This window comes from Dromiciops gliroides, chromosome 3 (genome assembly GCF_019393635.1).
Source record: "Dromiciops gliroides isolate mDroGli1 chromosome 3, mDroGli1.pri, whole genome shotgun sequence".
Taxonomy (NCBI): Eukaryota; Metazoa; Chordata; class Mammalia; order Microbiotheria; family Microbiotheriidae; genus Dromiciops; species Dromiciops gliroides.
Genome location: NC_057863.1, coordinates 627,201,559 through 627,228,417, shown reverse-complemented (window position 1 = coordinate 627,228,417; position 26,859 = coordinate 627,201,559). Strand labels below are relative to the sequence as shown.

Sequence of the window (26,859 nt, the reverse complement as noted above, 5' to 3'; positions counted from 1 at the left end):
CAGTGAAAGAAAAGTATACAAGGTCTATGGACACAGATATTGTATGTTTTAACATATGAAAGGAATTATCCCCAAGTGCAATACTGAGCTTCAAGATTAAGAAAGAACTTTCCCTTTATTTCTCTTCATGTACAATAAGGTCACAAAAATGCTTTGGGGCAGTGTCCTTTTCTTCATTTCTTTTAGATTTAAAAATACTCTGTCATCAGTTCCTTTTCTAAAAACTATTTTCAAAGAAGTACTCTAAATCACATGAATGGATTTTGGAATTCAAAGAAAGTAGGCCAAATAGTTCTAGTGCAAAGTTTTCTTCTCTACTTTCAGTCAAATTCAGTGTCTTATTCTAAGCTCTTAATGGATCTAGGTCCTAGTTATTTGTTTGGCCATGACTACAGTCAGAACAAATACTCAACTATGAGAAATGACTAAAAAAAGTCAGGTAATGGGATTAAACCAATTGTAACTACTGGAAAGAGACAGAAGAAAAGGTGCTGTTTACTTTTAAGAGGCCAGAAGTAACAGTGGCATTATTTGCCTTACTTTTCTTAATAAGGGTGGGAGGACCATTTGGGAAGTGTATATCCCTTATATACAAGGCATATAAGCTTTATATAAGGTTTTATTTCAAGAATGTACATCCTGAGCACAGCTGCATGCATCCCCTCTATTATGTTTCTGCAAAATAACCCCAAACCTAGTCCTTTCTCTTCAGGAGGTAATGACAGTTTCCAACTCATTGGCAAAAACATTTGAGCACCAAAATATAATAGCAAGTCCCAAGCCACAACAACCTGAGAAGGTAGTGCTGGCTCCTCAAGTAAGCTTGACTATCAAAGTAAAGTGAAGTAGCTTTTATTGCATCTTTCCCTTTGCATAAATGTTTCCAAATATTTTAAAAATTCAGCTTCTTCAAAAGTATATTAAATTTAAAGGCCACTTGAATAAAAATTAAAAAGAGGAGAAATGAATCATGATGGAAACAAGACCTCCTCAACTACTGAGGGAATTATAACAATAAATAAGCAGGTAAAGGCAGGTTAAAAGGCAGGTTAAAAGGCAGACACAAGACTGTTTTGTGTATATTTTTATTTGTTTGGATGAGGGTGTGTGTGTGTGTGTGTGTGTGTGTGTGTGTGTACACACACAAGATATTTCTTCTCTCTGCACCCCTCCCCCACCATGGGTTTCTAAAGCTGTGGGTCTAGGCATAGAAGACACTGCTCAATTCTACACCTGAGAAATTTCATTTATAAAGCAGGTGAGACAAAATATGCCTTCCCCACCTCCTCCAATTCATAACAAATGGAATGCTTGATTTGAGTGCTTGAAATTATTCCAGCTCAGTGGAGGGTAATACAATGAGATGCTTATTGACTCCTCGAAATGCATGAACTACTGCTTGATTCATTCCCAGTGTAGCCTAAAAGCTATATAAATCCAAGAAGATACTTTCAGTATTTGACAGTGTAGAAAGACATGAAAACCAAGTATGAACTGAACTCTAAGGCAGAGAGTTGGCTATGGAAGGTTTAAATTATATAGGTGAGAAGCAACTAAAGACAAAAATTTGGGAAGTTTAGATGTGAAATGAAGCCCTGGCTGTTCCAAAAGAACTCAATGAAAATGTTTTGTAAATCCTGTGACTATTAGAGAACAAAAAAAATGTCACTGATGTGGTATCCAATAGAATACAGATTACTCAGTTTACAAAGATGCTTTAGAACCCCTCATGCAATGCTTTTTCAAAGTGGTGAGCAATCAAGGTACACAGAAATGCATACAGGAGGATAGATCCCAAATGCCCTATTAATAGTGGCATTTAATGTCATGGCTTAACAGAGAGATGACTTGAGTCTTGGTCACCAACCAATTCCCCCAGGTCACATGGTAAATATTTTTTCCTCAACTAAGATCTTCTTTGTCAAATGTAAAACTTAAATCGTGATTGGCTTTATCTATACTCCTAACTAATTAAATGCTCTAAATGGGCAAAACAAATGATTGATATTTAGGCTCTATGTGTCTGAAACAGAAAGATGTTTATTAGCAAAAGAGTAATATGCCACAAACTTAATGGCTCTCAAAGAGAATTAAAAGCTGCTGACAGAATGGCAAGTGATTTAAGTAATTACACTTGATTACATCTTATAATAGAGCAAATTTTCATTTTTTAGCTTAATTGAATATGGCTGCTCTGGTTGTACATAAAAGGAGGGAAAGCTATATAGTCTCCTTCACTAAAATTCATTTTTATGTCCTCTGGAAGATGTAAAATTTTTCTAATGTTGGTGGGAATAGAAAAATAAAATTTATTATGCAAATATAATCTAGAAGCTGTAAAGTGACATTTAGGGTCCTCGTTGAGTATGAGATAAGTGGGAAGAAAACATGCATGTTTGACAGGATCAAGATTTCTTATGTAATTATTTCATTATTCTTTCTAGATTTTTTTGTCAATGTTTTGCTTTTTAAAGCAGGATCTTAGATAATATCTAATTATCAAAAGAGCAAAGTTTGGAAAAAATCTTGCTTACTCAATCCAATATCCATTAATGTTAATACCTACAATGGAGAATTTTCAAAAAGTGAAAAATAAAGTTAATACATCAGTCAATACCAAGACTTGTCAACAAAGTCAAAGGATAGATAGAGGACAAGTCTCCTTATTTCCTGAATTAGAAAACAGTACTAAGTTCTCTTACCCTCTATCAACCCATCACAAAAGGAGTTATTTCCTACCAACTTATCAGTGAGAACTTGTTTTCTTTTCTTTTTTGGGCAGTTCAAACATCATTAATTTGAGCAAGGGAACCCATGTCATGGCGGGGGGAAGGGGTGGCGATGTCAGAGCAAAATGTTAGGTGCTTAATATTTGTAAGGTCTAAAATTCTAGCTAGTCTGTCTAAAATATCTAATGAGTGGTCGCCAATAAATTATAAGCTATAACAAGAGTTAGACATTTAAGCATTTATTAAAAAGGATAACAATTTGTTGAAGAGAGAGAAAGAGGCCTAGATTCAGCTGTATATCTCAGGGAGGCAATGTCTCCAGCTCCCCCCCCCCCCCCCGCCCCCGCCCAGCCCCAGGTCCTCCAGAAAGAGAGCAAGCCTCACCTCTTCTTTGTCCCACAAGCCTCCTGTGAAACTGGGAACATCCCATCCACACGCACAAACAGCTCCAAGCTAATTGGTTGGTAGCTTTGATCAACAGTACCCATGAGCAAACGTCACTTCCTGATGCCAAGGAACTGACCTTGCAAACCACATAGCTAGCCCTCAGGCGCTTTCCTACAGTAACTCTCCAGCAGGTGGCATCACTCCAATCATTATCATATATTTTATGTACTTCATCTATTTTTAGGTTATAAATGCCTCAATGAAATCACTAATGATTTTCCCATGAAAATGTTACAAAAGCTCTCCTCTCAAAGAGCAACGGTAATCTCAGCTACAATTCAAAGATATCAAAGACCCTAAGTGTGCCTGCTCCTGTCGGTGGAAATGCTGTCCACTTTCACTGAATCCTGCCAAGATTTATGGCAATGTTCAAGAGTTTCATCAATACATCAGCAATGCAAAATCTTATTCTTGGGTTCAAAAAGTTAATTTTACAAGTGTAAGGGCAATATCATTAAGTAATTTGTCTGAAAAAAACTGGGGGGTGTTAGTGGCCTGCTTCCTCAATACGTGGCAGCGTTTATAAAGTATTGTAACATTTGAAAGCTCTTTCTGTACGTGGTCTTCACTGGATCCTCACATGCCTTTGCAAGGGGAGGGGGTGATCATTATTCCCATTTTATAAAGGAGGAGGCTGAGGCTGAAAGAAGGGCAGTGACCCATGTCTGACCAAACTGACTACAACTCCGATCCTATGCTTCTGTGCTCGAGATCACAAAGTCATTCCCGGGTTTTAGGTTAGAGCCTGAATCCAGGGATTCCCCATTGTATCACCTACTGCCCCAGTGGGCTATATCATTCCTCTCCTTGATGCTCAGTATCACCCTTCCCTCCTCCACTGGCCCTCATTATTACCCACCTGGAAGACTGAACTAGTTATAATCACAGGTATTCCCAGCTCTGTGTTCTCCCTATACCACAAGCCATCCACCTACCAGACTTATTGTCCTTATGGACAGATCAAGTTGTAGAATTTGTTGAATCAGGAACCTTCAATGACAGTCTACTGATTATTCTCTTAAATGTTAGGCTTTTTTTTGCCTATATCAAATGGGATTTACTTCACACTATTGTCTTCCATGTTCTCTATATTCTAGCCAGAGTGGACTATCTAAAACTCCCCAATATGCCTCATGCTTTCCTGACTCTAGGCCTCAGATCACATTCTTCCTTCTGTCCACTTTTTCCTGGTACCTGCTGAATGTCTTTTTGTCGTTGCTATCATTTTTCAGTAACATCTCATTCTTCATGACTATTTGTGGTTTTGCATTTCCTTCTCTAGATCATTTTACAGATAAGGAAACTGAGGCAAACAGGGTGAAGTGACCTGCCCAGGGTCACCCAGCTATATATAATCAGCAAAAGTTAACAGGGGATGGAATCATTCCAAGGGAAGCAGCTACAGGTTTGGAGTGTCTGGGAGGAAGCACTAAGGACAGAAGTATACAGTACCCAGGCAGAGCATGAGACATGACTGAGTAAGACAAAGGCTTCCTAGAGTTATTAATCAATGCCCTTTCTACCTTGGGGAGGGGGCCATGCACCATGCTGTGTAAATGATCTTAGTCAAAGTGTCTTTATTAACACAGAATTGTCAACAGAACCTATTTTCTCTTCAGTTATATTACTTCATCCAAACTAACCATAAGCCATATAAGTGATCAATAAGTATGATAAAGCAGGGAAGATACAGATGTTTCACAGTAAGGCCTAGATAATAAAGAGGGCCAACTCGTTTCTCAATGTGAAGAACTCAGAATAATCCATTGGTACTGGTACTCAACTTTACCCTGGAAATAAGCAATCCTCTTCAGTATCTTTGCACCCCCCCTCACCCCCCCCTCACAAAAAATCTAGACAGTATTAAAATGATAAAAGAGATAACACCAGAAGATGGGCCCCTCAGGACAAAAGGTGTTCAATGGAAAATACTGGATGTTGGAGGGGATGTGGGAAAACTGGGATATTAATCCACTGTTGGTGGAGTTGTGAAAAGAACCAACTATTCTGGAGAGCCATTTGGAACTAAGGCTACAGAACTGTGTATACCCTTTCATCAACAATACTACTGCTAGGTTTATATCCCAAAGACCTATTTGTACAAAAAATATTTATGGCAGCTCTTTCTGTGGTGGCTAAGAATTGGAAATCAAAGGGATGCCCATCCATTGGGGAATGGCTAAACAAGCTGTGGTATAGGATGGTGATGGAATGTTATTGTGCTCTAAGAAATGGCAAGCAGGATGATGTCAGAAAGGCCTGGAAAGACTTGTATGAACTGATGTGCAGAGAAGTGAGTAGAACCAAGAGAAGGGGGTGCACAAGGACAACAATACTGTTCAATAAAGAACTGTGAAAGACTGAACTACTCTCAGCAATGCAAGGATCCGAGACAACCCCAAAGGGCTGACGAGAAAGCAGACTGTTCACCTCCAAAGAATGAGCTGATATTGATGGAACACAGACTGAAGCAGGCTATGTTTCACTTTCTTCCATTTTTTTATTCAAGTTTTCTTATACAAAATGACTACTATGGTCATGTTTTACATAATTGTACATGTATAACCCATATCTGATTGCTTACTGCCTCAGGGAAGAGAGAGGGGAGGGGAGGAAAGGGATAAAAATTGGAATGCAAAACTATAAATAAAAATGTTTATTACTTTAAAAAAGAAAAAAGAAACAAAGGTGTTCAACACGCTACTGGGGAAGAGCAGAGGATAAGTACAGGTACCTCTAGTACTAATAAAGTGGCTGGGCCACAGCCAAAAGGAAGCTCAGCTGCAGATGTGTCTGGTGATTTAAGTCCAATGCTGTAAAGAGCAATGTAAGATCCGGGAACCAAAGTAAATTCAATGTGGTCAAACGAGATGGAAGGATTAAACTTCAATGTGTTGGGTGTCAGTGACCATAAATGGATGGGAATGAGTTAATTTAATTCAGATGATATACATATACATACATACATAGACATATAACTGTGAGCAAGAATCCCTTAGAAGAATCAGAGTAGCCCTCATAGTCAATAAAAGGGTAAGAAAAGCAGTACTTGGTCTCAAAAATTACTAAAAGTCATCTGTTTGAATCCAAGGCAAACCATTCAACATCACAGTAATACAATCTATGTTCCAAACATGGATGAAAAAGACAAAAATTGCTCAGTTCTATGAAGAGCTACAACACTTAGGAATCACACACACACACACACACACGATGTCACATTCATCATAGGGGATTGCAATGCTAAAGTAGGAAACTGGAATAACAGACGAAATGAAACAGGGCAGAGACTAATAGCGTTTTGTCAAGATAACTTACTGGTCATAGCGAACAGTCTTTTTCCAAAACCCAAAAGGTGACTCTACACATGGACATCACCAGATAGTCAATACAGAAATCATATTGATTATATACTTTCTGTGGCCAAAAGTGTAGAAGCTCTCTCTCTCTATAATCATTTAAAATAAGACCTGAAGTTCAGATTTAAGTGGAGATGAAAAGATTCAAGAGATTAGATCTGGTAGATAAGAGTATCTGAAGAACTACTGACAGAGGTTCACAATACGGTACACCAGGCAGCAACAAAAAACATGTTTAGTTTTAAAGTAAAAAGAAGAGCAAGAAAGGAAATTGGCTGACTGACGAGGCTTTACAAATAGCTGAGGAAAGAAGGAAAGCAAAAAGTAAAAAGGAGGAAGGATAAAGATAGACCCAATTGAACGCAGAATTGCAGAGAATAGCAAAGACAGATAAGAAGGGTTTCTTAAATGAGCAATGCAAAGAAATAGAAGAAAACAACAGAAAGGGAAAGACAAGAAATCTCTTTATGAAAATTAGATATATCAAGGAAAAGTTTAATGCCAAACTGGACATGATAAAGACAAAAATGGTAGGGACTTAATAAGGCAAGTGGAGGTGATAGAATTCCAGCTGAGCTATTTAAAATCCTAAAAGATGATGCTTTTAAAGTGCTGTACTTAATATACCAGCAGTAGCCACTGGATTGGAAAAGATCCTAAAGAAAGACAGTGCCAAAGAATGTTCAAATAACCAAACAATTGCACTCATTTTACATGCCAGTAAGGTTGAGCTTAAGATGCTTCAACAGTATGTGAACCAAGAATTAGCAGAAGAGCAGGCTTTGTTTTCAAAGAGGGAAAACAACTAGAGACCAAATTGCCAACATTCACTGGATTACGGAGAAAGCAAGGGAATTCAGAAAAACACCTACTTGTGCTTCACTGACTACACTACTGTCTTTGACAGTGTGGATCACAACAAAATGTGGGAAGTTCTTAAACAGACAGGAGTACCAGATCATCTTATTTGCCTCCTAAGGAACCTTGTATGCAGGTCAAGAAACAGCAGTTAGGGGCAGCTAGGTGGCACAGTGGATAGAGCACCGGCCCTGGAGTCAGGAGTACCTGAGTTCAAATCCGGCCTCAGACACTTAACACTTACTAGCTGTGTGACCCTGGGCAAGTCACTTAACCCTAATTGCCACACTAAAAAAAAAAAAAAGAAGAAAAAGAAACAGCAGTTAGAACCAAAGACAGAACAGGTGATTCATTTAAAATTAGAAAGTGAGTACAATAGATAAGGCTGTATATTGTCACTTTCTTTCTTTCTTTCATTCCTTCATTCATTCATGCAGGGTACATCATGGAAAACGCCAGGCTGAATGAATCAAAAGTCAGAATTAAGTTTGCCAGGAGAAATATCAACAACCTCAGATAGACAGACCACACTACTCTGATGGCAGAGGATGAAAAGAGAAGAATATAAAAGTTGGCCTGAAGATTAACATCCAAAAAACTAAGATCATGGCCACTAGTCCCATTGCTTCTTGGCAAAGAGAGGGAGAAGAAATGGAGAGAGTGTCAGATTTTGTATTCTTGGGTTCGAAGATCACTGCACATGACAACCAGCAGCCATGACACTAAAAACCATTTGCTCCTTTGGGAAAAAAGCTATGGCAAATCTGGACACATCCTAAAAAGCAGAGACATCACCTTGCCCACAATGGCCCATATAATCAAAGCTAGTGTTTCCACTAGCAACGTATGGCTGTGAGAACTGAACTATTAGGGATGCCGAGCACCACAGAATTGATGCTTTGGAACTGTGATGCTGAAGAAGACTCAGAGGCCTTTGGACCTCAAGGAGATCAAATCAGTCAATACTTAAAGAAATTAATTCAGGTTATTCACTGTAAGGTCAAATCCTGAAGTTGATGCTTAAATAACACATAAAGAGAAGACAGGACTCACTGGAAAAGACCCTGATGGTGGGAAAGATTGAAGGCAACAGGAGAAGGATATGGCAGAGGATGAGATGAATATAGTGTCATGGCATGAACTTGGTCAGATTTCAAGAAGTGGTGGAGTAAAGGGTCTGGTGTACTATGGTCCACAGGGTCATGAAGTGTCGAACACAACTGAATGACTATTAAATCAGAGAGACAAAGGAAGCAAATGATGAGGCTCCTAGACAATTAAGCATGCTTTAGGGGAGGTACCCTGTGCCTCCTCAGGCTGAGGGAGGGATTTTCTTTTTTTTTTTTTGCAGGGCAATGAGGGTTAAGTGACCTGACCAGGGTCACACAGCTAGCAAGTGTCAAATGTCTGAGGCCAAATTTGAACTCAGGTACTCCTGAATCCAGGGCCGGTGCTTCACCACTGCGCCATCTAGTTGCCCGAAAGGGATTTTCTTTAATTTCTAACATTTAGCATTGAGATACTTGCCTCAGCCCAAAGGACTACACTCCTTATGGTTTTTCACTAAGAGGCTTAATTCACGTGCTTAGCCTTTAAGGGTGGAACCAGGAAAGGAGAAGATAATTCCTAGGCATCCTTCCTGGGGTGACCTCTGACACAGGTTGTGATTCCTGGTGTACACCTTCTGAGAAGCTCTCTTTCTCTGAGGTACCAAAGGCCCTAATTTCATAAAATAAAATCTATCAGGAAATGTCAACATAGGAAAACTGCTAAATGATACAGGTGTCCTTCCACCCTCAACCCCTCAAGGCACAGTGCTGAATCCGACCCGAGGTTCCCCCTCACATGGAACTTTTGCTGACACTGGCCTTGTAGCTGGAACTTAGGGCATCTACCTCAACATTTAGTTTCATTCTGATTTACTGAACCAGGCTCACAGTGATTCAACCAGCTTTGCTGCTGTGATATTGTAGTGAGGAAAAGAGGCAGAGATTTCCCCCAAAATCAGTCATGCCAAAGTAAGAATACAGTCAGACTGATCTGAGTGGTGTCCATCTGGAAGCAAGCCCTTAAGGGGACACAGAATTTTACTTGGCCCATTCCTATGTAACACTTTATTAAGGAATAATATATAAATGAGTGTGAATGAAAAAATAGAGAAATTGCTCAGAGTTCCTTAAAACAAGCTTGAATAGATGCTATCAGAATTGCTTTAATTTTGTGATTCCATATAGACGAAACAATAACATCCATGAGGGCAGGGAACATGTCTCCTTTGGGTTGAACATTTCACCTAGCATAAAACACAATACTCTGATTATAGAAAGTAGTAAATAAATGTTTGTTAAATAGAAATCCAAGATCTTACTGCTAGGTTTTCTTCATTCACTGCCAACCTAAGACAGCGTAGAAAAATAAAGAATTCCAGGAAACCAATTTTTGGAGAGTGCCGTTATTTTAACATAGCTTTTTATAAATAAAAATAAAATGACACTTACTAGCTGTGTGACCCTGGGCAAGTCACTTAACCCCAACTGCCTCACCAAATAATTAAACAAACAAATAAGTAAATAAATGAATGAATGAATAAATAGATAAATAAAAATAAAATGTCTTGTTTTCAAATCACCTATAGTTCCCCAGTAACACTCCTTCATTCTACTGTGTTTCAGAGAGCCATCACTTGTAACAAAGAATGTTTATAAAGAAAAAAGGGGAGGAAAAGTAAAAAAAAAAAAAAAAGTGTCAGCAAAATTGATCACATCAAAAAAAATCTAATGTTATATGCAATGTTCTGGAACCTTGAACTTCAACCATTTACAAAGGAGTACAGAGGGGAGGCATATGCAACAAGAACCATTTTCTCAAAATGCTTCACTAGATCCAACTTTCTTCATTATCATTTTGAACATCTAGTTTTGACTGTTTTTGTGGAGGTTATTCATTTCATTTACACTGTTGTAATCACAGTCTATAAAAGCAGGTAGGTAGCTCAATGAACAGAACATTGGGCCTGGAGTCAGGAAGTCCTGGGTTCAAATCTGGCCTCAGACAATCATTAGCTATGTGACCCTGGAAAGTTACTTAAGGTTTATTTGCCTTAATCCACTGGAGAAGGAAATGGCAAACCACTCCAGTGTCTTTGCCAAGAAAACCCAATGGACATTATGGTCCAGACAGTCATAGAGTCAGACATGAATAAACAACAACAAGAAGTCATGGTGCATACTGTTTTCCTGTTCTGCTTACTTCACTTTTCATCAATTTATAAGTCTTTCCATGTTTCTGTGTTCATCATGCCTATCACTTTTTTAAAAATAAGTTTTTATTGATATTTTCTGTTTGTTACACAAACATCAATATCCCAAATATCACTCCTCCTCTGCTTCCCATGGAATCATCTCATGACAAATAGGAATTTTTTAGAGAAGGAAAAAAAAAACCCCAGCACAATTAATCATTACACAGAAAAAGTTGGACAGCATATGCAATGTTAATACCAGTAGATTTCCCACTTCCATTAAGGGTTGAGATGGGGAGTGTTAGATCCTGTCTCTTTGAGTCCTACTTGATCTTTACAATTTTGTTACATTCACTTTTGATTTTTTGATGAGTCATTCTTTTAATTTATATTTTTGTCACTATGTAATTGATTTTACGACAGTTCTTACTCCACACTATGCATCAATTCATATAGATTTTCCATACATCATACATTTCTTTCTTTCTTTCTTTTTTTTTGCAGGGACATTTCTTATAGCACAGTGATATTCCAACACATTCATGGACCACAATTTGTTTAGTCATTTCACAACGGATCAGTATCTATTTCCAATTATTAGCTATCATAAAACGTACTGCCATAAATGTTTTGGAGTATATGAGGACTTTCTTCAGCCGATGGCTTCCTTGGTACACAAACCTAATAATGGAGTCTCTGGTAAATTTACACAATTCCATTTGTTTCCAAAATGGGTAGACCATTTCACAACTCCACCAACAATGTCTTAGTGTGCCTATCAGTTCCATAACATCTCCAACACTTTGCCATTTTGGGGTCATTTTTGCCAAATGCAAAGTGTGAAGTGAAACTTCAGGGCTGCTTGACTTTCATTTTTCTAATTATTAGTGATTTAGGGCATTCTCTCATGTGATTGTAAATACTTTTCATTTCTAATTTTGAGAACCATTTCTTCATATTCTTTGACCACTTATCTGTTAGGGGATGACTAATAGCCTTATACATATTTATTGAATATTTAAGTATCTTGCACACTAAATCTTAATCAGAAGTTTGATGCAAAGATTTTTTCCCCCTATTTGATCACTCCCTTCTTATCTTAAATATATTAATGTTGTCTATACAGAAGCTTTTCAGTCTTAAGTAATCAAAGTTATCTAGTTTATCTTTTTTAATGGCCTCTATCTCATTAGGTTAAGAATATATATCCTAGGGGCAGCTAGATGGCACAGTGGATAGAGCACTGGCCCTGGATTCAGGAGGACCTGAGTTCAAATCTGGCTTCAGACATTTAACACTTACTAGCTGTGTGACCCTGGGCAAGTCGCTTAACCCCAATTGCCTCACTTAAAAAAAAAAATATATATATATATATATAACCTACCCATAGCTATGAGAAGTGTATGATTTGTTTCTCTTCTAAATTGTTTTATAGTATGATCTTTAATAAGATTGCATATCCATTTGGAATATGCTGTGGAATATGGTATAAAGTGCTGGTCTAAGGCTAATTTCAGACAGAATGCATTCAATTATTCCCAGCAGTTTTTTTAAAATCAAACATACTTATTCATACATAATGTTTTCTATTTTATCAAACAATAGGTATTGAATTAAATTGTTTCTGAATTTCCATTGTCTACTCTGTCCCCCTCCCTCCTTCTCTCTGAGTTATAAGCGCTAATCCATATTGATCCTTATTTCTTTTCATCATTTCTCTTGATATTCCAGCTATTTTCGTTCTCCAAATGAAAGTTAGTATTATTATATCAAATTCTATAAAATATCTCCTTGGTAATTTGATTTATATAGCATTAAAAGTATAAATTAGTTTTGGTAGTATTGTCAGTTTTATGTGCTTTGAGAGGTTGGTTTCTAGATATTTTAAGCATTTTGTAGTTTTTTGAAATGGGATTTCCCTTTCTATTAGTTCTCTTGTTGGCTACTGTTATATATAAATGCTCCTGATTTTTGAGAATTTATTTTGCAGTTTGCTAATTTGCTGAAGTTGTCTGAATTAGTATTGATTCCCTGAGATTTTCCAAGTAAACCATCATATCAGAAAATAGGAATAGATTTTATCTCTTTTAAAATTACTTTTATGACTTTAATTACTTTCTCTTGTTGCTATTATTAGCATTCTGACAACAAATAAAAGTGGGGAGAATAGATACCCTTGCTTCACTCACATATTTACTAGAAAAGTTTCTAGAACATTCCCATTACAAATGATGCTTGCCTTTGATTTTAGATAAACACTATAAATGTTATTTTTGGAAAGTGCCTCTCTGATTATACTTTTTAGGGTTTTTAGCATAAAAAAAGTATTGCACATTGTCAATATTTTTCTGCATGTATTGAGATGATAACATGGTTTTAGACATTTCAGTTTTTAATATAATTATGTTGATTGTTTTCCTTTCTTTCTTTCTTTCTTTTTTTTTTTGGTGACACAATTGGGGTTAAGTGACTTGCCCAGGTACTAAGTGTTAAGTGTCTGAGGCTGGATTTGAACTCAGGTCCTCCTGAATCCAGGGCCAGTGCTCTATCCACTGTGCCACCTAGCTGCTCCTTTTGATAGTTTTCCTAATGCTAAATCATCCTTACATCCCTTGTATAAATTATATTTGGGCATAATAAATGACTTCTTGGATAAATCGCTGTAGTCTGACAGAATTTAGTTTAAAATTCCCGAGTTCATAGGTGATCTTGGCCTATTACTTTTCTTTCTGTGTTTTATCATTCCCTGGTTTAGGTAGCAGCAATATATTTGCCTCATAAAAGGATTGTGGTAGGGTGCTTTCCCAATTTTAAAAAATAGTTTGTTAATTACTGTAAATCAAAATTTTAAAGTATGAATACATTAAATCAACATCTGCTTTCCCCCAAAACCTTCTGGTAGTTCCCTTACAATACAGATTTATTTCATTTTCTAAGATTTAGTTATATAAGATTCATATCTGTTCTTCTGTCAGTTTGAGTATTTTATAATTTTGAAGGTATTCCTCTATTTCTTTTGTGTTTTCAGTTCTGTTAAAATATAACTGTGAAAAATATATTCTAATTACTCTCTATTTCTTCAGCTTTTGCTGTGATTTCACTGTGTTCATTTGCTATTCAAGTGATGATTTTCTGCTCTCTTCTTAATCAGATTAGGTATGGGGTTATCAATTTTGTTCATTTTCTCAAAGAACCATCTTTTATTTTTAGTCATTATTTTTACAGGTTCCTTTTTGTTTCTAAATTATCTATATCCCCCTCTAATTTTTAATATCTCCTCTTTTGTTCTTATTTTAGGTTTACTGGCTTTCTAATTTTTGACATGCACATTCAATTTATTAATCCTTTTAAAATTTTGTTAATATATGTGAGGACAGGATTTTTCCACTGAAGACTTCTTTGGTTGTATACTAGAAATCTGGGCATGTTATTTTATTATTATTATTTTCTCTTAAACAATTACTAAATGTTTCTATGATTTGTCCTTTTGACTACTTTGGTACCAGTGTTGTTTACATCTGAGCCTATCTTTTGTGTGTGGTTCCTGAACTAATTACTATTTTTATCACATTATGATCTATAAAGGTTGTGTTAACTATTGCTGTCCTTTTACATTTGTTTGCAATATATTTGTGATTTCATATATGATCAATTTCTGTAAAAATTCCATGTGGCATAGAGGAGTATGTATATTCTTTTGCTGTCCCATTTAAAAGATGTCATGCATCTTTTAATTTTAATTTCTCCAGCAATTTTCCATATTTCCCTTTTGCTTACCTTTTGGCAAGATTTATTCAGAACTGAAAGATATATTAAGTCTCTAGTCACTACTGTATTACTATTTCTTACGGTCGCTCAGATAATGTTTTCTTTATGAATGTAGATGCTAAGGCATTTGGAGTGCGTAAGTTTATTACTAACACTGGTTTGTTGCTTATGGTTCCTTTCAACACAATATAATTTCCTTGTTTATCCCTTTTTATTTTTGAATGTTTGTTTTTGCTGCATCAGATAGCATGATTGCGACTCCTGCTTTTTAGAATTCACGATACATTATAAAATTTTTTCCATACCCTCCATTTTATTTTGTCTTTATTTTTTATATGTACTCATAAGCAACAGATTGTCAGATCTTGTTTTCTTTTATGATGTCACTCTTTTTGTTTTATTAGATTGTTTAAACCTTTCATGGACACCTTGGTAGCACAGTGGATAAAACACTGGGCTTGGAAGCAGCAAGATTCATCTTCATGAGGTCAAATCAGGCTTAGACACTTACTAGCTATGTGACACTGGGCAAGTCATTTAAACCTCTTTGTCTCAGTTCCCTCATATGCAAAATGAGCTGGAGCAGGAAAAGGCAAACTACTCCAGTATCTCTGCCAAAAAAAATAACCAAATGGGGTCAACAAAGAGTCAGACATGATTGAAAAATGACTAAACAATCCTTTCACATTTAAAGTTATCAGTGAGGTTCGTATTTTCCTCCATCTGCTTCTAATATTTGGGTTTTATTTCAAGTGATGATTTTCTTCCCTCTTCTGCTATAAAAACATGTTATTGTGTTCCTTTTGTTACTTTACCTCAATCTTTTTTAAGGTACCCATTAATGAGTCTCTTTCCCTCATCCTGATTTCCTCCTCTTGTTTCTTACCCCTTTCTCTTTGAGGTTTTCCTTATTAGTTCCTTTTTCTCTCCTGTTTTTATCTGGTTATATAATTCTTCACCCCCTTTTTTCTACTCAGTCAAGTAGATTCTCTTTCCTCCCTTCAACTACTCCTATTCATTATTCTTTTTTAAAATTTCAATTTTTTGCACATGTTTCTAAGAAGGATTTCTCTTGCTCTCTTCATTATCCATCTTCTCTGTCTATGCTAGTCCCTCATTTTCTGATTTATAATCATTATAATTATCTGGTCTCCCTCTTTTATCTATATTCCTCATGCAATCAAAGCTTCCAAGGTATTTTATCCTAAGCTCTCTCCTCTAGGTATTTTCTGTCACTTCCTTGTAAAGTTTACCCCATGTATCCCCCCTTTTCCTTTGTGACTTATTCCCATCAAAATGCCAATTATTGTAGGTGTCAGAGAGGACACTTCTCCATGGTAGGGCTCCTCCCCCATGGCATCCTTGATTATGTATCTCATCACTGATCTATACCTATCACTGGTTACCTTTCTTTGTCTATTTGCCTGAAAATCGCCCCCTCCCCATTCATGTTCTCTCACTACCCCAAGTACCAGGTGCCCCCAGGTGTTCCAACGCCCTCCCACCTCATAGGAAGAGGAAACTTTTCACTCATAAAACACCCCAGGACACACCTAGTACCAGCTCCCCATCTCTATTCACTCAGAGTAGCACTCTCCCACCACCAAAGTAAGGTTTCCTTCCTTTCTCCCCCCTCTCCTCATCACAAACTCCATTGTAAGGTCTTCTGTTTCTGAGATCATGGGAATTACCTTCTTTACACTGCTAGCGCCTTTGATGCCGGAACATCATTTATTTCTCTCTATCCTTCTGCTCCTCTCTCCCCCCTTTCAAGTATGCTGCCTTGTTGGAATGTAGTCCCACCAAAAAAACATCAATTCACCTCTAGGCAAGGTGTCGCCAGGATCTGACCAAAATGCCACCTCGCCCCACAACAAACATGCCTCTTTGCTGTTACTCTCAACAGCTTATTGTCTTCACCCCTGTCTGCCTGTGTATATTTAGAAAAAAGTTTCTTACTGGTCATTCTGCTATTATACTGTTGCTGTTCTTTGCTGCTGCCTTTATTTCTGTTGGTTAGGGGTATTCAAGAAGAAACCATCTTTTTAGTTCTGGTTTACATACTAAGAATGTTTCAACGCTTCTTTACTGTTGAACATCAGATTGCAAGCTCCTTGACCGTCCTTTTCTTATTTGCATTCTCAGTACTCTGTATAATGCCTGGCACATAGTAGTCACTTAATGCCTTTATACTGAATTTATCAACTTGAACATTCACTTTTTTTCAGGGCTGCATCCTGAACTTTATTGCTCTTTAGAACACAGTTTTCCATGACTTCCTACATTGAATGGTAAGTATAGAATTGTCTTGTGTAATTCAAATATCCTTTCCTTTGTAATTGTATCATGTTCTTTTGCAGAACTTGATTCTAAATTGAATTATTAAATTTAGCCAATATATGTGTCCTAGAGTTTACAGCCTTAAGTTGTTTTTGTTTTTCTTAAAATGATCCATGAATTATTCAATTACTACTTCATTTTTTCTATTTATGAGTTCTGTCCAGTTTTTCTGCACTATGGTATTCAAGTTTTTTATCTTGTCCTATTCTTTTTGGAGGCATATGATCCTTAGGTTGTCCCTATTTACGCTGGCTTCAAGATCAGTATGTTTTGCTTACATAGTGAGCATATTTTAATAGCTAATATTTATATAGCACTTACCATGTGCCAGAGCTAATAGCTTTACAATTATCTCATTTGATCCTTACAAGGACCCTGGCAGGTAGGTGATATAATGAGATAGACAGAGGTTAAGTCATGTAGGTAGGAACTGCCTGAAGTTGTATTTGAACTCATGTCTTTCTGACTCCAGACCCAGTATGCTATGCACAATGGTGCCACCTAGCTGCCTGTTTTCATTTAAAGCTACTGTTCTCTCTCCTAAATAATTCCAATTTATTCTTTCTTTTGTTTGCTTGGTGAGATTTTTCATCGTAGATTTTAGTTTTTCTATTCTGCCCATTATTTTTGCTGTGGAGGCTATAATTCTGCTCTCTCCCTTGAACCACTCAAGAAGACCATGTTGTGGATCCCTGTTCTCCTGTTTCCTTGAGTCCTCTGCCTCATCAAATGATTGATAATTTCACCCATCCCCCCCCCTTTTTTTTTGCAGCATTTATTCACAGATACCTCATTTACTAGATCTGGAAGACATATTTCGTTCTGTTCTTAATGTTCTCCTGTTGATTTATCTACTTATGCTCAAGGTCTTCGAGTTTTCTTTTTCCTAAGTTTCAGTCTTTCTCACCCTGGTTTTTCACCATTCACTTCCTGACACCCTCCTCTCTGATTGTAGTTTCTTTGGGAGCTGGTCCCCAAAGTTCCTCAGCCTCTTCCCATAATGGGAAGTTCACAGTTTATCAGCCTAAGTCTCTGCCACAAGTGACTTTTGGGTGGTCAGAATAGGTCCCAGCTGGGTTATGCTCTTTCTCATTGGCTTGGTAGAATGCTGTGTAGCCCTACCTCTTCCACTCTAAAACACATGCACATTGTCTTCTCCTGGTGTCCTTTCTGGCTCCCTCTATTCATTAGTTCTCTGGCCTGACACTGCTATTTCAAAATTTTTTTTTCTGCAGTGGTGCCCAGGCTATGCTACTACTCTAGGGTTGTTTGCCCCAAAACAGGAAGTTTGAAGCTTTGTAGCATTGGTGCTATGAGGATGTGATCCTCCAGCAAGCTTTGGTTCCTGAAGGGATGTGCCCCACACTCAAGCCTCCACTCCTCATGGATGTTTGTTAGGGCCTAGGCTAAATTCTGAAAGTTGGGAGCTAAGGTCTCCAAGGAAAGAGGGATGGGGACTGGGGTGTGGTACAGGTTTTCAGTCCCAACCTATGTGCTGTGTCTTTGGGTCTGTTGGTGCAGCCTTGGGGCTAGTAGCATGAAAAGTTGGGGGAAGAGTGATATGAATATTCGTATATATTATGGCACCTTTCTTTTATCCACAGATCTCCTTCTGGTATATGCCACCAGTGGAATTAATGAGGACATTATTTCTAATTTTCATTCAGTCTTGTCAGTAAAAACAAAACAAAAGCAGTCCCTGTCTTCAAAGAGCTCACATTCTAATAAGGGAGGCAACATGCAAATAACTATGTATATACAAGATATATTAAGTGTAAACAGAAAGAACGCTTGAAGAGAAGGCAGAAACAGGAGGGAGTAGGTGGCCTACGGGAAAGCCTCTTCACTAAGAATGCTAAGACTACGGAGAAACTGGGAGAATACAGAAGAAGATAAAATTGGTAAATAAGCAGGAATATCCCTAGTAGAAAAAATGGGAACGGGGGACAAGAAGACCAATGACTTTCCCGGCTTCACATTCCTATTAACATGCTTACATCTTGATATTTTGTCTGTACCCATACAGAAGCACTTCATATAACCTCCAACCCCCCCCCCCCGCAAAAAAAAAAAAAAAAAAACACAAAACAAAAAAACACAAACCAGAGTACTAGTAACTGGCAGCTCACTGATTTAACCCAAACAAAAAGAACTTTGACATGCTACTCTGGTATGAGAAATCCTAGTCTAGGATGGACTACAATCAAGAACTTTGAATCAGAAAGGAAATATGGAATTTGATCAATGAAAGACAGTCCTGGGACAGCTAGGTGGCACAGTGGATAAAGCACGGGCCCTGGATTCAGGAGGACCTGAGTGCAAATCCGGCCTCAGACACTTGACACTTACTACCTGTGTGACCCTGGGCAAGTCACTTAACCCCAATTGCCTCACCAAAAAAAAAAAAAAAAAAAAAAAGTGGATGGATAGGCTTCTACACATACAGTGTAACAAATGGACATTCATTTTCAGGGTGGAAGGTTATAGAGTCAATCAAATATTTTGGGGATTGAGTGTATTGCTCTGCAGCAACCAGATGCTTTGTGATTAAAAAGCCTCTTTGGTCAAGCCTACAAAGCAATGCTATTGAGACTTCATCATGTTACTTTCCCCCATCTAAAAACACTCTGGATTACATTGATGGGAATTCTAGAAAGCAGCAATCATGTCTGTTAGAAGTACAGGGGAGCTCAGAGATCATCGAATCTAATTTTATTTTACAGATTGAAAAAAAAAAAAAGGCCCCAGAGAGGATATGTACCCTCCCTAAGGTCAAACTGCTAGTAACTGATTAAGCCAGTATGAGAATATAGGTCCACTAACTTCACCCTAGGTCAAGGCTCCTTCGATTGGGTCATATTATTTCCTCTCATGACAATGAAACTCCAAAACTGAAGTTTAGTGAGCTAACACTAACCCCAAGTAGATGTAATGTGTCCTACAACTCAGCACTGAAAGCCAAAGTTCTTCAATGGAGTAATGGATTCAAGAACTATAAACCAACTAATTAAAAAGAGGTCAACATTATTTACAAGGTAGGCATTCTCAGCCTTCTGGGACCATTACTGGTTAACTACTTGGGAGAGCCTTTGATTTAAGCTGAAGCTTAGCCAAGAAAGAAGTGAATGCTGGAATGGTCTAACCTTTCTTACCCTGCATGATCTCTATTTTTTTCACCCTTTTTTCTCTCCCAATGTCTGTTTCCAGACCAATCTCAGTCTCACCTATGAAACTCTCCAGCTCTGCATCTAATGCTGCTATACATATACAATGCAATACACACATTATGATTGACTTTAGCTCTGTTGCTAAGAAACTACAAAGGAGAGAAAAAGTATTCTGGTCCTTCGCATTTATAAAATAACCACTTTGCCTATGGGAGAACAAATGCAATCTCTCAAGCCCCCTTGTGTCTTGTTCTCCTTTTTTAAATGAACACAGAAAGAAGATAGAGAGAAGCTGAAAGCGTAAGCCATCTCCATTTTTTACATGCTCTCAAAAATGAGATGGAAAACAGAGTTCCAACAACTGACTGCTATAGTATTTATTAATCTTTCAAGCTGTAGGTCCCCCCCCCACCTTGGCAACAATGAAGACTTTACCACAAAATGACTCTCTAATTTAAAAATATTCTTTGGAACACCTAAGAATAATTTAGTGCATACTGGTGTTCTATTTGAATTTAAGCTTCCTGGCATCCTTACAGAAATAACCTTCTGAAGAATGGCATCCAGCCAATTAAAATATTTTTTATACTTTTCCTTTCGCACTTGAGTACAGCAAACACTTAATACTGATAAATATTTAGCACAAGGCAGGAGGGATGATGAATCAAAAAACATGTTTATTAAAGCAAATTAGAAAAATCATTAAGTTGTTTTAGAATAATAAAAAGAATAAACTTATCTGGCAGCAGTAGAAAGATCAAGAGTAAGAAAGCAATAAAGTCGCATCTGTTAAAGCCAAGGTCACTGGCTAGATGCATAGATTTCTCCTGAAGGCAGCTTCTTTTGAACATGAAATGATGAAATAATTTTTTTCTGAAATTTCTATGTCTTCCTATTCCCTACTCTATTTCATTTGCAAATGATTTTTAAAAAGTCATTCTTCTTTACAGCTGGGTAAGGGGTGGTAAGGTTTCCTTCTGCAAACTAATGGACAAAACTGACTTTCTCACACCAACTTTTTTGCATATAATTGATTTTAATTCATTGTCTTATTTGCAAAAGGACTTCATAATAAACTGCTTTGTTCACAATATTGAGGTCTTTGACCTAAAACTCTAGTTTAAAGGCTGATGGCAGCTAACAGTGAAAATAGTGAAACATATCATGATAATTCCCAAATTTTAGAATTCAAATTTTATTTAATATTCTGATTTCAACTATGTTAAGAATGCATGGCCTACCAACAATAATTTGTTTCTGGAGTACATAAAACAATATATTTTAAAATACCTAACTCTGTCATGCTTCAGTTAGCTTGCATATACATGGTAATTTGTACCTACCTCCTTTTCTTGCTTTCATGTTTAACTATCAGACTACAAAAAAATGTACGACAATTCCCTTAGAAGGAGATGAACAGTGAATGAAATAAGTCAATTTTTCTATCCATCCTCACAAAAAACTGCCTCTCTACTATAAGAAGGGTGTTGTTATGATAAAAGGAAAGGTTTCAGGTGCATTTTCAATTTTCTCCCACTTCCTATGGATTAAAATGTTGCTTTGAAATTGACAGTATGATTCAAATATGAACTCTGGGAATTATATAGTTTTTACAATTAGTCCCATCAGAATGAAACAGTATTGTTAACTTCACTCATGATATGAAATTTAAAGCTAAGACAACACCTTATCTTCCAGTATTAAAAACCCATTCCATGATTCGAATGGAGACTAGTACTGTAAATCTCATTGAGAAAAAACTCTGATTTCCTCATACTTAGCTTTTTGTCCATAGCTTTCAAACCAGGAACAACCCCTGCTGTTACCAGAAATACACTTCGATTTTGCTGTGAACTGTATTTTCTACAGCTGCCACACAAATAGTAAATAAAATTCATGGTATTTTTGCCTCGGTAAGCAGCTCTGTCATCCAGCACATCCTGGCTTCAAAGGAATGAACAATGAAAACAATGTTTTCCTGAGCAGATATTCCAAAAAGGGCATAACAAAGGCATTTGGAGATGATGCTGGAGAAAGAAACCATGCTAATAACTGAGTGCATTTTGTGTAAGTAATCCCTTGACCAGGCACACAGGTTCACTGGATTACAAATATTCAGAAAATTAGCTTGCTATGCCATGTCATTTTTGGAAGGGTTTTAATTTATATTTATGACAAACTGAACTTGAAACTGAAGCCAGGGTTTAGATGTTTTAAAATTTATTAACTTGAAAATTCATGAACATGGCCAATTAATGTTTATCACCACCGAGGATGAACAAGTTTGGGATACATATTTAAAAGGTTATTTGAACCTAAGGTTCAAATCTTGTTTACCTTCGATTCATCACATCACAAGTGGTATAAAATATTTAAAGAGTGGGATATTTCTTGAGAACAACTACAAATATTCAGAAGGAAATGGCAATATCATGTACTCAAAGTAAGCCAAAAAAAAATCTCATTCTTGATTTAGTCCTTTGCAAAAGTTAATTCAAGAACAAATAAATTTCAAATACCAAAATGGGCTTGGGTGAATGGAAAGCAAAATAGAAAATTGCAATTCAGTTAAAAATTAAGTGGCAAGAACCTGAAACACAGGCCAAACTGCCAGACTTTGCAAAGAAAATATAGAGCTTGAATTTTAAAGAGAATTCAATTAGCATCACCAGTGTTTCCATAATCAACAACGGAATGATAATTAAAGAGGCCAACCTCACAGAGCAGCAGAGGAATCCCAGGGCAGCAGCAAGCAGCCCAGCCTCCAGGAAAGCTGCCTTCAGCCTACATGCATAAACAAACAGAATGAATAACTACCCAAGTGTGGATGGGTGACTTAATCTGTTTCGATTAGCTGCAGCTCAGCTGGGGGCCTCTGTGTTATTTAAATGTGCTCATCATATTTAATTAAAAATCTAATAAACTAAGGACTTAAAAAAACAAACCAAAACTTCTGATCTAAATTATTCCCTCTTCCTCATTCCTAAGTCATATTAACATGGCTGTTAAGAGAACACAGCACTCTAATAAAAAAAATAATAAATAGACGAATAAATGAATAAATAAACAAATAAATGTGTATTGGTTAAAGACATGTGCTTGCTATGCACAGCTTCTGATCTAATTTCTATTAATCTGATTTTTTGTGGGGGAGGGGCCAGAAAGCTAATTTTCAAGTTGCTCCTGATAACTTTTATTTATAACAGTTGGGCATCACCCTCTGTTTGATGAAAACCTACACAAACTTGAGTAGGATTCAGCAAAGCTTATAAAATCTCAGTGAGAGGGCAGCTTTCAGAGTTAAGAAACTTTACACATATAGACTAAATTAAAGGAACTAAATACTAAAGTGAAAAAAATAGGTTAAAAAAATCCTTCCCATTTTTTTATCTTGAAACCCTCTAACTCAAGAATTACCCACTACTATCCAATGAATGGACTTAGAGGGGAAAAAGGGAAGGAGGAAGAGAGTAAAGTTTGTAGTAAAAGTGATGCTTTTGTCACAAACTCAATGCTGAATTTAACAAACACGTTCCTTTGATACCTATTTTATGCAACACCCATCCACAAAAAAGTATTATTATAGCCTTAGGATCTCTTCTTGCTTACAATCAACTCCTACCAACTCCCTCTACCCACAAATAATACCCACTAAGGAGAAAACTCAATAAGTGAAACAACAAAGATATCTATTATATCCCCTACAGTTGTCTAAGTATTATAAGAAAGGGAATAAGTACAAAAGCAGGTCCCTGACCTAAAAAGTTTATGATCTTAATGAGAAGATAAGATAAATAAATACATGTTACCTAACTACAGTAAATAGTAGAATTCAATACAATAATACAAAAAAGATCACAAGTTATTTTGGAATTGTCAAATGCACAGTCAAGACATTGTTATGGGAAACGAAGGAAGAAAAGATCATATGGTCATCTGAGGTGGCCTGAGAAGGATTTATGAAGAAAGGAGCATGTGAGTTGGGTCTTGAAGAATAAGTAGGATGGGAGAAAAGGCAGCATAAAAATCTAAGAGGAGGAAAAATAACAGCAAGGAACCTTTGAACATTATGTCATAGGGGCCAATCTGTCAGAATAATATAGGATAATCTGGGCCCTCCTTAACTCTCCTATTGTAGAGATTTATAGTCAGGGAGAATAACCAGAATGTCACAAGTATGCAAAAAAGCAGGAGAAAAAGAAAGTAAGGTAGGTATTAATCTCTCCATGAAATTCATCATAATTAGCACCCATTTCTTCTCTGATTCCTGTGGTTCACTTAAGTAAATAAAGATGATTTCTTTCCCTCCCTGGGCTGAGCCTAGTTGAAGAGGACTGTCTTATATTATCTACATAAAAGCTCAGCATCAGACTACATTCGTGGTCTTGTAATGCAGCCCATTCATCACACATACTTACTGTTTTTCACACTCAACCCCCCCCAATAGTCTGGATTTCTGGCTCATTAATGGCTAGATGAGTGCCAAAACATTTTTCAAAAGTTCACCGAAATAGAACAAGAGGCAAATATGATAAAACGAGAGTAAAACGACAATGATTTATGGAGTTAATGATCATTAGTCCATACTCATGGTGTTCATTTTTTGGAAAAATGTTTTATTTTCCAATTAACCTTGTGAGTATGAGTTTTGTAAGGCTTCACTTTTCATCATTTCGTTCTGACTGCACTGGTGGTACAGTCAACATACTGCCATCATAGAGGCAGGAGCTGAGTGTAATTTCAAAGCAGGGAAGTTAATTTTTTATTCCCAATTAGGAGTAGTATACACCTTAGATGTTCTAGAGCAAAAAGGGTGTTTGTGTATCTCAGGATAGGGAATTTTAGCTGGCAGGGTAGAATAGAAGGGGAAATAGACCAAAAACGTACACATGTCTGTTTTATGTTTGGAACAGGATGAGTGAAGGAAGATTCTTTTGAGGAAGTGACTGGTCTAGAAGAGGGGAGCTTGAGCCAGCTAAGAGGACAAGGACCAATCAGTGATATCTATAATTGCAAAAATACAACATATGCAGAACTCTAATAGCATCATCCTGATGTCACAATAGCTGATGAAAGTTTTACTTGTCTGATCTCTGCCTGTGTGACTCTATGTCCATGTATGCCTGTAGCTCTGCTCACAACTCATTTCTTCCTCTTAATCTTTATTATAACTCTAACATACGTAATGGAATTTTTTTTACTATATTCAAATTTTATACTCCCTGTTTTTAATACTTTACCCTTTTAAGTCAGAAGATAATAAGTATGACCGAATTCTGTAATTTGGATGCGGAGACAAGGTGCCAAACACTGAATCAGCTAGCAAGGTAAAGTAAAGCAGCTACCCATAAGGAGGCACAGCCTTAAATGATCCCCTGGAGCTGTGGGAGAACCTTGCTCATCAGGCACTGAACCAGAGATGCATCCTGTCCATTTTGGAGTCCAACCATTAATGCCATTCTACTTGCACAGGTGGGAGGTCTAAGGCCCAACAGGCATCACTTACCACTTCATCTTCAGTCCAACATTTCTCAATCAGTTTGGGGACAGGCTTCTTCACTAGTCGCTGAAGGGCTTTTCCAGCATCATAGTTGCTTTCATGTAGCTAAAAAAATTCCATAAAAGTTTCAGTCAGCAAATTATATAAATGAACAAACTACAGGGAATTCAATAGGGGAATGTTGCCTAATATTTGCTATATCATATAGAACAGATTAATGGACAACAATGGAGGTTCATCTTCATAAATTTCCCATTTCAATTTGCTCTCACTTCTTTTATCTGCATAAACTGTACCTTTCCTTGGAGAAAGCAGAAGGATAACAGAAAAAATAGTTAAAAATCAGAGGACTTATATTCTTCTCACACTCCCAAGGAGCCTGAAGCCAAAATAAAATGTACAATTTTATAAGATACTGGGTTTACAGGTAAGAGAACCTTTAGAAAAATATGCTTTGTTAGTTACATATGAGGAAACTGAGCCCCAGAAGGGGGATGTGACCCGCCCAAGGCCACACAGGTAGTAACAGCCAGGATGGGAACCCAAGCATTTCAATACAAAATACCACATGCGTCCTGTCCACTCTATCATGGTCCCTTTTAAATCAGACTGTCAAATGCATTTCTTCTTCAAGGGCCCATTCTGTCATGGAGGGTAGGGCCAAGCTAGAAAGATTTCAAATACGGAGATGGTGATTGTTTTGACTACCCAAAAGGTTTTGTGTGCGAGTTGAGACTGTCAGCCCCTAGGTTGGGTCACACGTTTTTAGAGGAATATTAAGTTCTTCCAAATGTCCCTATTATTGGAAGGGACACTATCTTCTTCCCAGGTAACAGGGCCCTCAACTTCAGGGTCATCTTTGACTGTTTACATACATCAAAATCACTGCCAAAGCTTGCTATTTCTACCTTAACACATGGCTTCTTCTCTCTGCTCCCAGGGCCAAGTCCCTAGTTCAGACCTCTCCAATGGACTCTGGCAATGGCCTTCTCTAACCAACTCTGCTCCACTCCAATTGTCCCTCATTCAATCAGTGACCCACGTGATTTTTCTTTTTTGTTTTTTTTTGGTTTAGTGAGGCAATTGGGGTTAAATGACTTGCCCAGGGTCACACAGCTAGTTAGTGTTAAGTGTCTGAGGCTGGATTTGAACTCAGGTACTCCTGACTCCAGGGCCGGTGCTCTATCCACTGAGTCACCTAGCTGCCCTGATCCACGTGATTTTTCTAAAGGTTAAGTATTACCCCATCAATCCCTCACTCAAGATCTCCAGGGATTCCTTATTAAAACTAGAACCAAAGATAAATGTCTTTGTTTGCTATTAGAAACTCTTCACAACTTGGACTGTTAATAAGTTTTACTAAGAGTAAATTTTTAACAAATAATACCTCATTTGATCCTTACAACAATGCTCAGAGGTAGGTCCTATTAGTATCCATTTTACAGATGAA

At 37.2% G+C, this 26,859-nt stretch overlaps 1 protein-coding gene across 3 annotated transcripts in view; it reads right to left on the bottom strand.

Annotated features, from left to right (window-relative positions):
• The window catches only part of RERE (arginine-glutamic acid dipeptide repeats), a 583,895-nt gene that overhangs the window by 122,609 nt on the left and 434,427 nt on the right, over positions 1 to 26,859 (bottom strand). For all 3 annotated transcript variants that reach the window (XM_043991371.1, XM_043991372.1, XM_043991373.1), the window contains one exon: positions 25,416 to 25,514. In XM_043991371.1, coding sequence (XP_043847306.1) covers positions 25,416 to 25,514 — 99 coding nt within the window. The remainder of the gene's footprint in view (positions 1 to 25,415; positions 25,515 to 26,859) is intronic.